Genomic DNA, 16,582 nt, shown 5'->3' with positions numbered 1-16,582 from the left:
AAATCCTACTGGATTTTTTGTTGAGCTTCTGTTTTCTCTTCTTTAGTTAATTTGTTATGCTTTCCTTTTACCTACTCTTTCTTCATTCTGGATATAGTGCAATCGATTGTTTGCACTTAAGCAAAACAATAAGTGGAATTAATGTGCTTGCCAATTTATACACGTTAATGAAAACACACACACACACACATATACACATCTTCCTATCTACTAATCTCAGGTTTCTCCCAAACCACTAGCCTAGGGAAGAATAATCTAACTGGCATGGGAAACCCAACAGTGCCATGAATGCTTATCAGCCCTACTGAACCCCAACTGGTGCCATAACTAGAATCCTTACTTCCCAAATGTAAGCCTTGTGCAGCTCCTGGGACACTGTGATTGTCTTTGGGTGCCTTTGGCCAGTGGGGCCAAGATCGCTTTCTTGTGCACCCAGTGAGTTCCATGCAGGAGCTGCTTCTCCCGTCTTCTGTGATCACACCGGACCTCAGCTGACACCCAGCACTTCTTCCCTACAGGGAGTGAGAGGAGAGTCCTCCCACAAAAACAGTGAGATCTGCTCTCTCCCCTTCTCTGAGGCAGCTCTGCTCTCGTCCTGGCCAGGATTCCCTTAGCTTGGTTTCTGGATGCTGTGCATGGTCATGTTTTCCCTGTTGGCCTCCCACATTGACTTGGCCTCTGTAGGAGCCCTGGCTTGCCGCTTCCCATTAGCACGTTTGGGGGCACAGGAATTTATTCAGAACTAAGTCTAGGGATGCTATCTTGAGATCAGAAAACCAATCTATATCTAAAGGAACAACTTAGTTTGACAAATTCCTTGGAGTATGAGTTAGGGAAAGGTAAGGAAAATAAATCCAGATTTGAAAGTGTAGTAGTCATTTCTCAAAGAGAGACAAATACTGTATGATCTCACTTATACGTAGAATCTAAAACAAACAAACAAGCTCATAGATGCAGAGGACAGATTGGTGGTTGCCAAAAGTGGTGGGTGGGGGTGGGGAGGGTGGCTGAAGGGGGTTCAAAGGTACACAGTTCACTTGTAAGATAAATAAGCCCTGGGGATGTAATGTACAGCATGGTGACTAGAGTTAATGATACTCCACTATATATTTGAAAGTTGCTAAGAGAATAGGTCTTAAAAGCTCTCATCACAAGAAAACGAAGACTTTTGTAACTGTGTGTGGTGATGGATATTAACTAGATTATTGTGGTAATCATTTTGCAATATATACGGGTGTGAAATCATTATGTTGTACACCTAAAGTAAATACAGTGTTGTAAGTTTATTATATCTCAATCAAAAAGTCATTTATTTAAATATTAGTACATCAAAAATAATATATTTGTAAACATCCATGAGTATTATGGTATCATACCAAACAGGTATGATTATTACAGGAACAGGCAGCTAGTCATTTCAAAATTAAATGCTAGAGCTGTATTTACTAATTTATATTTATCCTGGTGTACATAATAAATTACATTTATAATTCAGTCAATTTAGAACACTTTATTAGCTTAACAGCATCTAACATTGCATGGACAACTATTGGTGTATTTAATCAAGTTTACTTTGATGTGGAAGTCTTATCAATTTTTGAACACTGGGTTGTGAGTCTTACAAAGTAACAATACTGAATATTAAATTTCATTTACCACAAGTGTTTTACACTGTGTTTTACCTAACACATTTAGAAGTTTTGCTAGACTGTGAAAATGTTTTCTTTTTTGGTGTACTTCACATTTCCCAGAAAATGATTCAATCAGAACAATTGTTTCTATGGAAAATAAGAATATATTTTGCAAAGCGCACATTAAGACTGAAAACTTGATTTCAGATGGCAAACTGTTTTGATTTCATTTTTAGAATGCTGTCTTCTGCTTTCCTTTTAGTCTTCCATATAAAGAGTTTTTTGGTGGTGTAAGTGGACTGACAGTGGAACAATTTAGAAAGATCAATGGTTTTCCTAATGCCTTCTGGGGATGGGGAGGAGAAGATGATGACCTTTGGAACAGGTATGTTGAGGTATAAATTGCTTAATAATAGAATTTGTATAAATTTCCGTTCTATTAGTTAGATTGCACTTTGCTATTCCAAGAAAAGATTTTTTGGGATGGAAAATTTTTGAGGTTTCTAAATCCTACTTTGTGTTTCTGCCTTTCTTCATTAAGAGTGCCTTCTGAAATTCTTGACCTCTTTCTAATGATAGCATTCTTTTGCATTTCAAGTTGAACTCATGTAATCAATTTTTAGTCACAGTTTATTCCTTTATATTTTTATTTCTATGTATTGTAGAGTTCACTATGCTGGATATAATGTAACAAGACCAGAGGGAGACTTGGGAAAATACAAGTCTATTCCTCATCACCATCGAGGTGAAGTCCAGTTTTTAGGACGGTAAGTTTACTATCACCTTCAGATAACAAGGTTTCAGAATTACTTGATGTATGAAAGATTTGTTAAAAAAAACATTGCAGCCCCCAAAAAATCTTCTGCAGGGACTTTTCTGTTGATCTTATTTTTCTTTATAGAAGTAAAATATTTTTGTGCTTGTTTCAAAGAGCTATACATATGTATTGATGTTATATTAAAGAGCCCGGTTAGCTATTCACATAAAAAGTGTTTCCTTAACGTAAGATATATTATTTCATAAAACATTTTATTTCTTAAGGATGTCTAAGTTGTAAGTGCACAAAATAATTTTTTCAGGAGGCATTTTAAGACTAGTAAAAATGCTAATTTAGTTAATGGTTTAAAAGATTTTTAATTATGTTATGAAAAGTAAAAATTGAAAAAACTTTAAATGCTTTAAATAAGAACAGCCTTGAGCATATTTGTTGTCAGTTTTTCTTTTTGAACGTGTTGCTGTTTTTCATTTTTTTCTCTAACACCATAGGTATAAATTACTAAGATACTCAAAAGAACGTCAGTACATTGATGGGTTGAACAATTTAATATATACGCCAAAAATACTGGTTGATAGGTTGTATACAAATATCTCTGTAAACCTCATGCCAGAGTTAGCTCCAATTGAAGACTACTAAAAGAAGTAGCTCTCATGGCAAAATAGACTGCAGTGCTGGATCATCAACTGGGAGTCTGCTCTTACTGGAGGTCAGGGAATGGATGTGTCATGGTGCCCTGCTACGTGAGAAGAGCCAGCAGCCCTTGTTTACAGTGTGAGGTTAGAGACCATCACCCATCCTCTTCTGTGAGACACACCCCCACGGCGAGCCCTGCAGACACCCGATGCCCTTGCTGAAATATGGAAGTTAAGAGCGCTCCCTACAAAGAGAAAATTTTTATACTAAAATATATAATTTAATTCAAGAGAATGCTTTATTTCTGTTTAAACAAATTCTGTTTTGTATATATGTGATGTAAATTAACGTGTTCAAATTGTTGAAAAAGAAGATGTGTTGCAGTTTTGCATGTAATTGGTTATGCCTTTATCGGACTTTTATAGACATTTTTTATTTGCATGGAAGAAAACAATGCAAATTTATGTCACTAAACAAAGGTTAACCCTTGTGTGAAATGAAGGAACTGTCAATAATTGACAGCCAATTCCTACAGTAAACTGTTATATACTAGTTTTGAGCTTTAGACTTTCAGCCTTTTGTGTGGAAGAAGTCATCGCTTTCGTAGGGTTTTACAGGGTAAGAAGAAAGGACTTAGACCACTTTCCTTCCTACCAGGATTACCTGTTTTTTTCCTTGCTTGCAATCCCATCAGATTTTGCTAAATCACAACCATATTGTTTATGCACATTGCATGAGTATTACCAAGAGAATCTTAAACGTTGTGACGTAACATGATATAAAGGACCTCTTTATATTAATTAACTGTCTTTCATGTATCTTTGGTGTAATTGTCAGGAATTTTGTGCCTCAAAAAATCTTCCTGAGGTTGTGTGTGTTTGTACACTCTATTTTTTTTTTTAATTTATAGTGAACAGCACTTTCATTATTTCTAGTTCAGAAGAGCCAAAAAACAATTTTCATTTAAAAAAAAAATCAAAACAATTTTTTTAAAAGAATGAGCTATGGAAAACCCAGTAGTACTTACAATATACAAATGAATTATAATATTAGATAAGAAATTAAATGTTCTATTTTTATGAAGATAAATGCTTAGTAGATAAAAACAAATTTTAAGTTTAATTCTCAGACTCATAGAATTTCAGGTTTTTGAAGGGAACCTTTAATGTTGGCCAGGTTTATTAGAACTATTTTTTTTTCCACATTTAAGAAATTACATTTCTGATATTTTTAAAATTGCCTCACTGAAATGATTTAATAGAATTATATTAAAATATATAATCAGTTATTTAAATGCATTGATGTTCTAGGACACTTCTCTGAGAACAGGTCTCACTACCTGACATCCAATATATTACTTGATCTTAAATTTGGATGAAGTTTTCATGGCAAAACCAAACAATATCCTTACTTTGAAAATTATCAACTATAGTTAACCAAAGATTCTGGAAAATATCTTAATATTTTCACAAATTTAAAACAAAAATTATTGAAGTGAATCTTCAAAAACAATGAAGAACAATAGAAATCTATCTATGAGGGATGTTGGGATAATATTTGCCTCATGGTTTGTTCATCTAAAACAGAAATATGGTTATTTATCTCAGGTTTAAGTTTAATTTTGAAGTATCATCTTTTATGGCAATATTAGTAGTACAGATGACCACAAACAAAATCATAATGTAATTGAAATTCTTATACTTTGAAAAAACTGATCACTCTCCCTTATGATAGCATACAGAATTTTCCATATTTATTTCTCTAGCAATATTTCCAAAATATTTATCTTCCATTTTTTTGGTGGTACTCAAAGTCACAAAAAAATCAAACCTTCTGAAAAGTAAGAGATTTGTTCTGAATGTGTATATCTGTTCATTTTGGTCTCATAGCCAATGCAGTTTTTTTAATTTGGTGAAATGAAAGTTGGTTGGGAATGTTAACATTTGTGATCACTAACAAGACAGTAGGGGCATAAGAGCGTAATTAACCCAATAATACTTAAATATTTTTTTAATACTTAACATATTTTAACTGTGGGGAAAATTAGGGCTGTTTCTGAGTCTTACTCGTAAAACGTATTTTTTGCTTTTTAATGTGGAGCTGCCCACATTTGGAATCCTCATTTTGATACACATTTTACAGTTTCAGGAGAACTCAGTTCTACTAGAATCTGCCTTATTTTCTTAGATTAAGTCTAATAGCCATTTTTGTTTTATGAGTGAGCAATGTTATTTTGCTCTCTTCAGTTTTGAATATGATATGTCATCCTGTGAAAATCATCTCATTAGTTTGTTTTTTGCTTTCCCCCCTTTTTTGGTTTTGTTTTGCTTTTTAAGTGCATACCTAGAATCGATTTTTTGCCTATAGAAGAATGACTTATATGTTTCCAGAAGAGTGATAGTTTTGCTCATTTATCTTCATTTTATGAAAATAAATCTGTTCCATAAAAATTAACAAATACATTGCAAATGGAAATTCTTTTTATCATTATGTTTGGTAGATTTCTTAGGGAACATGTATTGATTGCCTATTCTGTATCAAGTGCAATGCGAGGTATGCCAACAGAAAAAGTATTTTATTTCTGAACAAATCAAATCAAGCAAGTTGAAACCTTTCTAAAATTATAAAGACATCCTCTGATAACTTATCTGTTGTATTTCTTAGTTTCAAAGTCAAGAAACACATATATGTGGACATGGAGCTATTGTGAGGTCCCTATGGCACTAACTGGGAAAGTTACGTCGTGCCTTTCACCTCGAGAAAGAAGTAATGATTAATGGGCCTGTTTGTAGAAAAGAGAGGGAAAAGTGTACACATGAGTAGTTTTTTAAAATCTGCATTTAAATTTGCTCACATTTTGTGAAAACCTGTTCGATCAGAAAGCTTATTTACAGTATTATGCAAATACATAATTATGTGTTAAAAACTTGCTTAGACTCCTTTTCCAACCAAAATATTGATATCCATTTTAAAGCAAAATGGAAAAACAACCAATACGATATTGTCCTTCTTTTGGAGGCTTCCTACAAGTGAAAGCAGATTTTGTGTCATTTTATTTGGCCTCTGCTTGTATCTGTTATATTTCTCTGTGTACTTTTCAGACAAATATTAGTACTCTAGATTTGTTGCCTTGTATTTACAAGTATGCCAATTGAGAGATCTAAAATGGCCATACTGTTTATCAGAAAGAGGAAGTGTACTTAAGATTATTTTATTTATTAGATCTGAAAGGCTTCTACATAAATGCACTGAAATAAATGCTAATAATTTCTTGTACTCATTTTTTTTTTTTTTGCTCCTCATGGAAATGTTTGTACTTTTTTATCATTGTCTTTTATGAAATATAATGTTCTAAAGACTCTGTGTGACACTGTAATTATTTTTGCTCAGGAACTTTTTGGGGGTTACCTGGGTTTTTTGTTGTGTTCGTTTTCCTAATTTTGAGGCAAACTGTTCATGAATACCTTGGTCGCAGGAGAATGGCAACAGAAGCATAAAGCCACCCTGCATCTGCCTTTGCAACAGTTTAAATACATTTAGTGATCTCATAGTTTTTAACTCAGAAAAGACACAGTAATATTTAAATATTTTTCATCAGTACAGTTAGTAAACTACTGTATCAAGAAGAATATTTAAGGAGTCGTTTTTGTTTGTTTGTTTGTTTTAAGATTTATTTATTTATTTGACAGAGAGAGAGAGAGAGTGAGAGAGGGAACACAAGCAGGGGGAGTGGGAGAGGGAGAGGCAGGCTTCCCGCAGAGCAGGGAGCCCGATGCGGGGCTCGATCCCAGGACCCTGGGATCATGACCTGAGCCGAAGGCAGATGCTTAACGACTGAGGCACCCAGGCGCCCCGGGAGTCGTTTTTAACATTTCTTCTGCCTACAAACTTGAGTAAACTAAGCTGGTGTGTTGGTGGTCAATCCCCTTCTTGTTTTCTAGGTCTCAAGTAGTATTGAAGATCTTTAAGGCAGATAATATCTAGGGACTAGATTTGTATCTGGGCCTGGAATGTGAGATCATGAATTTTGTCAAAGTATTTGTGTAATGAATTATTATTAATTTTTATGCATAGTATGAGCTACCAGGATATTGACACTGTATGTCACAAAGCCAATCGTGAAATCATAATCACTTAGTCATTTAAATCATGCAGAGCCGTAAAATTGAGTTGGCTTAGTCTGGCTCAGTTTCCTACCTATGGTACTAATGTGTCCTCTGATGAAACATGCCAGCTCAGTTTAATCTTATATATGTATTTTTTTTTTTTTTTTTTGTCCTGTCTTAAACACATGGATTTAAGGTTGTGGAGATATTCTGGACCCAAATTGTTTTATTTAGAGAAGGCTATTCTTGAGGAGCATGTACTGTATTGCTCTTAATTTAAGGTCCTTCAGAGAACATAGTGCTATATCACTCAAAATTATACTACAATTAAAAGAAAAATATATAGGTTGTAAAAATAAAACTTGTATCTTTCTCAACACATTCCTATAACATATTTTGGTGGACCTGAATTCTGTTGCTAATTTCATCCTCCTAACTCCATCAGTTGAAGTCTTTGATCTCCGAGAAGTATCAGACATTACCTACACTAGTGGAATTTACTGTCTTCTGTGAATAAAACAGACATGGAAACAACTGAAAAACCTATGTACTATGAAATGAGGTGCTCAATTGTGTCCTCTGCAAACACTGGTTTTATATTTTACTAAGTCAGTATTAGGCCAATAGAGCATCTTTATAGGAGAAGCTTTTCCCAAGGCACAGAATGTTTCTTAGCTGTATACCCTATGCATCAGAAGGATACTTGAGATCATTGTTTGTCTACAATGAATCTTGAGGATTTACAGTTAACTTTTAATAGGACTGTGTGGAAGGCAGTGGTTATAAGCAAAGACTCTGGAATCAGACTGACCTGAGTTTGAATTCAGAGATCCCCCATTGTTCACTGTGACATTTTAGCAAAATTTTAAACCCCCGTGGTCTTCAGTTTCCTGATCTTACAGTTGAGGATGATAGGAACTACCTGAGGATTGCTGAAGAACTTAAATAAGCTAATCCTAACAGAGAACTGAGCCCAGTGTCTGACATGCTGAGCAAAAACTTTGCTTATAATTAAGTCAGTTTTCAGCTCAAGAGTAACAAGCTTTTCTTTCATGCAGGTTATCTTGGATCATATTTTAAAGATAATATTGCATTCTTTGATTCCATTAGGAAATGAAGTTAGTGATTACCCTGTGTATACATGATAGTGCATGTAAACAATTAGTAAAACTGGCAGAGGTGCAAAATTAAATTTTAGCAGTAATAGTCATGAGGAGAAATGTAGCAAGTGGGAATCAGGCTCCGTTTGCTCAGAGGTTTGTGTGATTTTAGGTAGACAGTGTGGAAGCACCTGTTAACGATACTTTGCTTATGGAAGGCATTCAGTAACGTGTAGCTTCTCTCAGTATTGTGACTGAAAAAATTAAATGCCATGTGGGCCTCTACTGCTTTTTTTATCCTACCTTGGCTTTTGGGCTTGGCTTTTTCACCTATTTCTTCCCAGTTTCCTTGGAAGACCCTTCCTCCTCTGCTTTCCATTCTTTCTCCCTTCTCTTCTCTCTGATCAGTAACTCAGTTTCTAGGACCACTGGCTAACACTGTCCGGTGGAATGTTTTAGAATGATGGAAATGTTCTGGGACCGTGCTGTCCAGTGTGGTAGCCTCTAGCCACATGTGGCTGTTGGGCACTTGAAATGTGGCTGGCATGAGCCAGGAACTGGATTTTTTAAACTCTTAGATAAATGTAAACAGCCACATATAGCAGGAGATATACTCACAGAACTTTAACCTCGTGGTGTCCCTAAGTATAAGCAGGAGGCTCTCAAGCCAAATGTCCAGCTGAGAATTCTTAGCTCCTGACCCACATTATCAACTTAGGGGTCATCTCGACCTGCTTGTCCACAGAAACTCAAAACTCAGTATGTCCTAAGCTGAATTTATCATATCCATCTTCAAAACCTGGTCTTCCTCTTGTTTTACCATCCACTTAGGAACTCAAGGCCAAATCTGTGAGTCACCCTCGCCTTTCTCCTCCGTACAATCAACGTGTTATTTCCACCTCTGAAGTCCCTCTTCAGTCTGTAGGGTGTTTTGTGTCTGCAACAACTGCATGGATCCTCCTGGTCTTGTCTTACTGCAAAGGTATGCCTTCTGTTTTGAATCTGTCTTCCATCTTGACACACGAAATTCTGTCTTTTGAAATACTACCGTGCTTTAAATCTTTCAGTGGCTCCCCATTGCCTACTTCTAGAAAAAGATCCAAATATTTCTGCTGCTCAGAGCAGAGCCTGAATGATCTGGCTTCTGCTGGCCTCAGCAGGACCAACACCTCCCTGCCCATCCCTCTCACACCCTCTTTCATTCTCCAGTTGCCCGTGAACTACTCCCATTGACCTTTTCTACCCTCATCCACCAGAGGGTCTCCTACCTATCTCTTAAAGACTCAAGCTCTTGGGGCACCTGGGTGGCTCGGTTGGGTGTCCAACTCTTGATTTTGGCTTGGGTGTTGATCTCAGAGCCGTGAGTTCAAGCCCCACTTTGGGCTCCATGCTGGGTTTGGAGCCTGCTTAAAAAAAAAAAAAAAGACTCAAGCTACTCTGGAAGCTGTCTCTGGCCGACCCAAGTAAAATTTGCCACTCCCTCTCTTGCATTCCTGCCCTACGGTACTGCACTATTAAAGCGTGTCTTATGCTATTAAATTTGTTTATGCGTTTTCTTTTTCTCTCAAAGACTGTTAGGTCTTTGAGGGCAGTGGTCGGTGCCGTTTGGTTTTGTTGTATACCTGGCATCCTGCACAGCGCTCAGTGAATGACCATCCCGTCAGGGCAACACTGTTGGCCATCTGTTAGGGCAGAACGCTCCATAGCATTCTAAATTACGCTATTACTCCATATGTCCTACCTACTCAGAGCTGTGTTCAGCAGGATCAGTGCCTTAATTAGGACTATTAAGTGCCATCATCAAGATGCATTTCGACCTACCTATGAATAGGGAGCCAGGCCCATCTTTTTACTCAACACATTTTTAAAATTTAAAAGTACTAAGCTTTAGAAAATTAATGTAGGGGTGCCTGGGGAGCTCAGTTGGTTAAGTGTCAGACTCTTGATTTTGGCTCAGGTCTTGATCTCAGGGTCATGAGATAAGTTCCACATCATTGGGCTCCAGCTCAGCGGGGAGTCCACTTGACATTCTCTGCCTCTGCCTCTCCCCCCCCCACTCTTTCTCTCTCAAATAATAAATCTTTATTTTTTTAATTTTACTTAACATAGTATATTAATTTGAGGTAGAGAATAAATCTTTTTAAATAATTATAGATTAGTGTATAAAAGAAATAGAATAGTGAAGAATTCACTGCTAAAATTTTTATTAAATTAAAAAAAAAAACCTGGAAAGTGAAAGTCATCCTTCCCATAAAATAAATGCCACAAGACACTATACTGTGTTAAAGAAGGAATGAGAGTAGATGCTAGAAACACCTGTTTGACTTCATACCAGAGAGAAGGTGTTAATTTACCTGTGGAACATAATTTCTATCTGAGGCGCTTTTTAAAAATGCATTTAGTTGATTTCTAAGGGCTTTATTTTACACAGTTATCCCTCCTCCTCCCTTTCTTCACCTGTTTTTCCTTCTTTCTTCTCTTCCACCACCACTGTTGTTAGAATCAGGAAAAAATCATGGCAGCGATTTGTTTCCCTGGAGTCCTTATGAAATCCTGTGAATGCTTTTGTTCAGGCAGAACAGGGTCACCATGGTAACCAGACTTCCCCTTCATTATTCTCTTATCCCTTGACCTTGTATAAATGTCATTTTGCATAGAGTAATTAACCAGTCTTTTAACCTGCTTGGCAACTTCTGGCAGCCTTGTTTCTGGTCTCTCCAACCCCAGTACGTCTGGGCAGTTACTAAGCACCTGCTATTATGTCAGGCACTGTGCTGTGCTGAGGACATGAGAGCGAATAAGGCAGTTCCTTCCCCTATGTAGGCCACAGCCAAACAAGGGAAATGCTTGCCAAGGGCTTCTCATGGAGGCCACCCTTTTGCCTCTAAAGAATTTTACAACCTTCTTGGAAACCCAGTAGGAAAAGGGAGAAAGTCTTGGACAGGTCATATAGAAGGGGGGAGTTCCCAAAGAGTTGCATCCACAGGCTCTGTGAGGGAGAGCCTCACCTCTACCATGGAGAAGGGGGAGGTGGGGAGTGGAGGGGACATGATTGCCAGTTTAGGTGGAGATGGCCCTGGCTTTTCTGGAGTGCTTTCTGGAGAATAGACGGGTATGTTGGAAAGGTGTCTGCCTGATGGCCTGTGCTCTTCTAGGCTCTTGGGCTACAGAGAACAGGCTTTGCTTGGCGGGGGAGAGGGGTGGGGGGGCTGCTATCAGCATTTTTGGGCTGCAGACCTATCTAGCACCCAGGCTGGGATACTGAGGGAGCAAGAAAACAAAACAAAACAAAACAAAACTCCCAGAACTCACACCTGGGTTTTTTCTCGTCAAGCCCCCGTGTCCCCTGGGAGTTTGCCTTCTTTACTCCACCTTTCAGTCTTCTGGTGGGGTTTTGTTGTTTGGTAATTAGTGGGGGAAGTCAGTGGAATGCATTCACCCCATCTTGTCCAACTCCTAGCAATGTCCCCTACAAAGAAAGGTCAGGAACGGTTCTGTATCTTGACTGTGGGTCACTATGGTAGCTGTGACATGGCATTATGACTGCATGCAGGATGGGGAAAGGGTCCAGGGATCTTTCTGCGTCATTTCTTACAACTACATGTGAGTCTCCGATGACCTCAAAGTTAAGAATTTTATTACCAGAGAGGTAAAGTGCCCTATATGAAAGATGATCGACTCCACTCACAGTAAGAGAGATGCAAATGAAAATTACGTGGAAGTACCAGTTCTGACCTATCCGATTGGCAAAAATCCAGAAGTTCTCACCAACACGATTGGTGAGGCTGTGGCGAGCCAAGTGCTCTCATACATCGGATGCAAACTGTCACAACCCCTGTGGAGGGGAATTCAGCAATATCCAGCAAAATTACTAAAGCCTTTACCCTTTGTCCCAGAAAGCTTTTTTTTAGGCATCTATTCTAAAGATACATCTCTACAGATGTGAAATAACGTGTACAAGTTTATTCGTGGAGGTGTTATTTAGAATAGCAAAAGATGGAAGCTAAGCAGTTAGTCACCCACACACTGAAGCACTTTGCAGCCAGAAAAGAGGGGGCCTAAATTCTATGTTCTGATTGTACTGGTTTCCAGCCCGATAGTGTCCTGTGGGGGGGAAAAAATAAGGTTCACACACTATATAAAATGCTGCCTTTTGTGAATGAAAGAAGGGGAGCTAAAAATATATGTGTGTGCTTGCTTCTCTTTTACGAAAGAGTCACTGGCAGGCTAACAAAAATGGTGGTCTGTGTAGGGGAGGGGAACAGTGGGGTGAAGGCCACGGGGTTGACAGTGAGACTGATTCTTCCAGTGTGATTTTATATAGTTAGGAACCAGCATTGTGTCAATATTTTTGCAAAATAAAAAAATGAATTTACAGCAAACCCTAAAATCGATTTTCAACAGAAACAAATTTAATGTATTGGGGCAGGGGCGCCTGGGTGGCTCAGTCGTTAAGCATCTGCCCTCGGCTCAGGTCATGGTCCCAGGGTCCTGGGATCGAGCCCCACATCAGACTCCCTGCTCCGCAGGGATTCTGCTTTTCCCTCTCCCTGCCGCTCCCCCGCTTGTGCTCTCTCTCTCTCTCTCTCTGTCAAATAAATAAAATCTTTTAAAAAACTGTATTGGGGCAAAGCAGAGCAAATGTTGTCTAGTGAGTTTGTTCTTCATTAGCTAATGATTAACTTTAGCAAGTATAAAGAAAACAATTCTTGTTTGATCATGGCTGCATTATGTAAGTGTCGCTAATACAGTGTTTGCATGTTTTATAGGCTTAACTTTTATTCTTCCCATTTTTACCGTGCATTTTTCTTTTTTGTAGACAGTTTAGTTTGTATTGTTAATGCGACAAATATGATAACTTCTCCTCTGTGGCCATATCAGCGGGTTTAGCAGCCCCGCTCATGGTCCTTGCCCAGAAAACCGCCTCAACCACCTCCTCAAGAGGGGAGTTCCTCACCCCCTCTAGCTTTGCTCGCCACTGCTCACTGGACAAAGGGTGGATAGAGCCTTGCCCAGAGAAAGCACAATAATACACAAACCAGGCCAACCAGATTCTCAGGAATGTGAAGGGACACAGGGACTGAGGCAGTTAATTTGGGGATGGGGACTGAGTCCAAATTTCCTTAGGTGAGCAGAGAAGCTGGTCTGCATCAAGAAGGAAGAAGACCTATGTTGGGAATCATGCACCTCAAAAATAGATAAAAAGGTACTTACTTTAGTTCCTGTTGGCTTTCCAGACCCGGTCCCTGGTGAGGCCCAGCTGTGTCCGTTCCATTTGTGCTCCCCGAGATACATATGAATCCTTAAATAAATCCCTCGTCATTCAAGATAGCTGGGCTGAGTTTGTGTTTCTTAAATGAACCCCTTGTTGAGACACTTCATTTATCTTTTAGAAAGGGTTTTGACCTCATTAAAATCAAGTTTGATTACCTTGATCAGAGTGACAAGCTTTTCATAATCAAGGGTATTCAAACCTACATAAAAATAGCCCCACTGGAGTGAGATGTCTTTGAAGACAAAGAACCATTTCTTTTTCATCTTTACCTGGCACTCCTCATGGGAGTTCAATAAATACGTGCTAAGTGACACTTTTTTCAGTTACGGCCCTTAGAGCATGGATTCAGTTTGTTTGGTTTTTTTCCAAACAACTTTTCCCAAGACAACAGAATGTAGAATCTTTCAAGTACAGCTTTGGTTTGAGTTGGATTTCAAGAGCTATGGATATTCTGGAACAATCACCCAGATATCTGGCCCCCATCGGTCCTTTTCTCGGGAGTCCTGGGAAGCTGAGGCAGGGATTTCCCACGGTTTGGGAACTGTTTACATGGACGATACTCTCAGCTGGTGGGTCTCAAAGCTGACTGACATTAGAGTTGATTGGGGAGTTTTTTAAACTGTAATCACACTTGGGCACCACCTCCAGAGAATTGATTTAATTGGTCTGGGTTGGAGCCTGGGTATGGGAATGCTTCAAAATATTCCCAAGTGACTCAAAAATGCAGTTGGGATTGAAAACCATGGCGGTAAATCCTAAGTCATCAATGGGACCTTGCTGTTGATGTACTCACGGGACTTTTCACACCGATGTAGACCTTGGTCCAAGCTGATGGGTACTGAAGTTTGGGAAAACCACTGCTTGAGGCCAAAACAGGCTCAGGTAGAACCTGTGGGGGTGCCTTAGCCCATGGCCCTCCCTCTCTCCTTTTGGGCCATAAATTATTATTATTTCTGAAGAAAGATGCTGGAGACTTATGACAGATTATTTATTTTAAAGAGAGAGAGAGGGGCGCCTGGGTGGCTCAGTTGTTGAGTGGCTGCCTTCGGCTCAGGTCCTGATCCCAGGTCCTCGAGCCCCGCATCGGGCTCCCTGCTCCGTGGGAGGCCTGCTTCTCCCTCTGCCACTCCCCCTGCTTGTGTGCCCTCTCTCGCTGTGTCTCTCTCTGTCCAATAAATAAAATCTTTAAAAAGAGAGAGAGAGAGAGAAAGCATGTCCGTGAGCAGGAGGAGGGGCAGAGGAGAGGGAGAGGGAGAATCCCAAGGAGACTGCGCTGAGCGTGGAGCCCAACAACACAGAGCTCGATCCCACGATTCTCAGATCATGACCTGAGCCAAATCAACAGTCATGCACTCAACCAACTGAGCCACCCAGGTGCTCCATTATGATAGACTATTTAATTAAAGACCATTATCTTGACAAGTTTTTGACTATTTCATAGGATAATGTGCTCAGTTTCCACAAAGATCATGTAGATATTTCACACACTACATGTTTATGATGCCCAGGTACTTTCTAAGCCTGTCTCAGGTCATACCTCATTACTGGTCCTCACAACCACCCTTGAAGGAGTCAAAGTAGGGATCTGTTGAGAAGTCACAGGAAAGAGATTCAGTGGCAGAAGAGCAAAAGTTAAGTGCTGCTCTTCCGAGATATATCAGAACATGGAAGTGGTTAAAGGAAATTGGAGGGTCTAAAGACGTGGAATAAGAAGTGGATGAGAAATTTTACAAACCCCAGAAATTTATATGCCTTATGAAAACCTTTGTAGAAATTAATTCATGACTCTAGAAATCAACCTTAAAGTCCAACAATTTATTAAAATTAAGAAAAAAAAGAACAACAAACATTGTTTTTCTGAGTCTGTGGTCTGAAGGGTTTTGATGCTTTTAGGTTATAAGGAATATGGTATTGCTTTTATAGTGTGCTTTTGTAAGGAAATAAAATCTATCCAAAGGCTTTGGAGTATACATCGGGTGAAATAATTGAGTAATTTTTTAATAACACTTTTTAGTAGCTACTTATCTAAAAACTTCTTTTGTAAGTCCTGGGAGTAAGGGTAGTTTTTTTTTTACTCTATACCTAGTAGCTAAAGTATTGTAATTACCAGTCCCACGGGGAGAACCAATTGAATAGGGATTGTGATGCCACAGAACTTTAGGTCAGGAAGGAACTTTAACATTATCCAGTTCATTTCTTTTCCTTTCTAGTTATTGTATTAGGTGCCCATTAAAACAAAAAGAAAGATAAATGGAATTTACCACTCCTCCACCAGGCCATTGTAAGGTTCCCGTCATTCAGTCTATCCCAGCCGCGGACGGATTGAAGCACTGATCAGATCAGTTCGTTGCCTGTTTTTACCTTGACAACAGCTTCCCCTTTACCCACAGGTTCTTTAACGTCTTAGCATAGGCCATCTGTCCTCTGCTACTTGGTATGAAATAGCCTGCCTCGAATGAAACCAAGTTGCTTGCCTTTGTCGGACTGTTTAATGTTCTCACACATCTCAGTTCAGTCTCCTCCCCAGGAATGGCTTTTCCCTTATTTGTTTGGTGCCTCCTACTTGGTTTCTAAGGACAAGCTCAGTTGTCCCCTCTTCTGTGACGCCTCTGGGCCCCCAGGAATCCGGGCAAGATTTTCTGTTAGGCTGCCATAGCATTTCAGTCTTTTTACTGCAGTGCTGACTTTCTTTCCCTCTCTCTACTTTCCTTCCTCCCTCCCTCCCTCCTTCCTCCCCTCTTTCTCTTTCTCTCAGTTCTTTCATGCCCATCTCCACTGGTAATAACATGAGTTCCCTGAAAACAGACTTGGTGTCTTATTTCATCCGTCTGGCTCCAGCACCCAGCACAGGTGCTCAGCACACACACACACACACACACACACGTGTGTGTGTGTGTGTGTGTGTGTAAGAACCAATACATGTGGGTTGTCATAGATTGAATAATGCACCCCACCTGCCCCCCAAAGATATCCACGTGCTAGTTCCCAGAATCTGTGCAAGGAACTTTGCAGATGTGATTAAATTTAGGATCTTGAGATGGAGAAATTATCCTGGATTA

The 16,582-nt window shown here is 39.1% G+C and overlaps 1 protein-coding gene across 8 annotated transcripts in view; it reads left to right on the top strand.

Moving 5' to 3' along the window:
* Nucleotides 1-16,582, top strand: part of B4GALT6 (beta-1,4-galactosyltransferase 6) — a 112,195-nt gene that overhangs the window by 60,394 nt on the left and 35,219 nt on the right. For 7 of the 8 annotated variants that reach the window (XR_003516971.2, XR_003516972.2, XR_003516969.2 and 4 more), the window contains exons 7-9: nt 1,894-2,016; nt 2,297-2,398; nt 9,080-9,230. Coding sequence is in view for 1 of the 8 variants with exons in the window: in XM_027576514.2 (XP_027432315.2) it covers nt 1,894-2,016; nt 2,297-2,398; nt 2,898-3,045 (373 nt within the window). In the remaining 7 variants the exon portion in view is untranslated. Of the gene's footprint in view, nt 1-1,893; nt 2,017-2,296; nt 2,399-2,897; nt 3,843-9,079; nt 9,231-16,582 lie in introns of those variants that run through there. The other variant, XM_027576514.2, reaches the window with a different exon arrangement.

Source organism: Zalophus californianus, chromosome 14 (genome assembly GCF_009762305.2).
Source record: "Zalophus californianus isolate mZalCal1 chromosome 14, mZalCal1.pri.v2, whole genome shotgun sequence".
Classification (NCBI taxonomy): domain Eukaryota; kingdom Metazoa; phylum Chordata; class Mammalia; order Carnivora; family Otariidae; genus Zalophus; species Zalophus californianus.
This window is presented reverse-complemented; position numbering and strand designations above follow the sequence as displayed.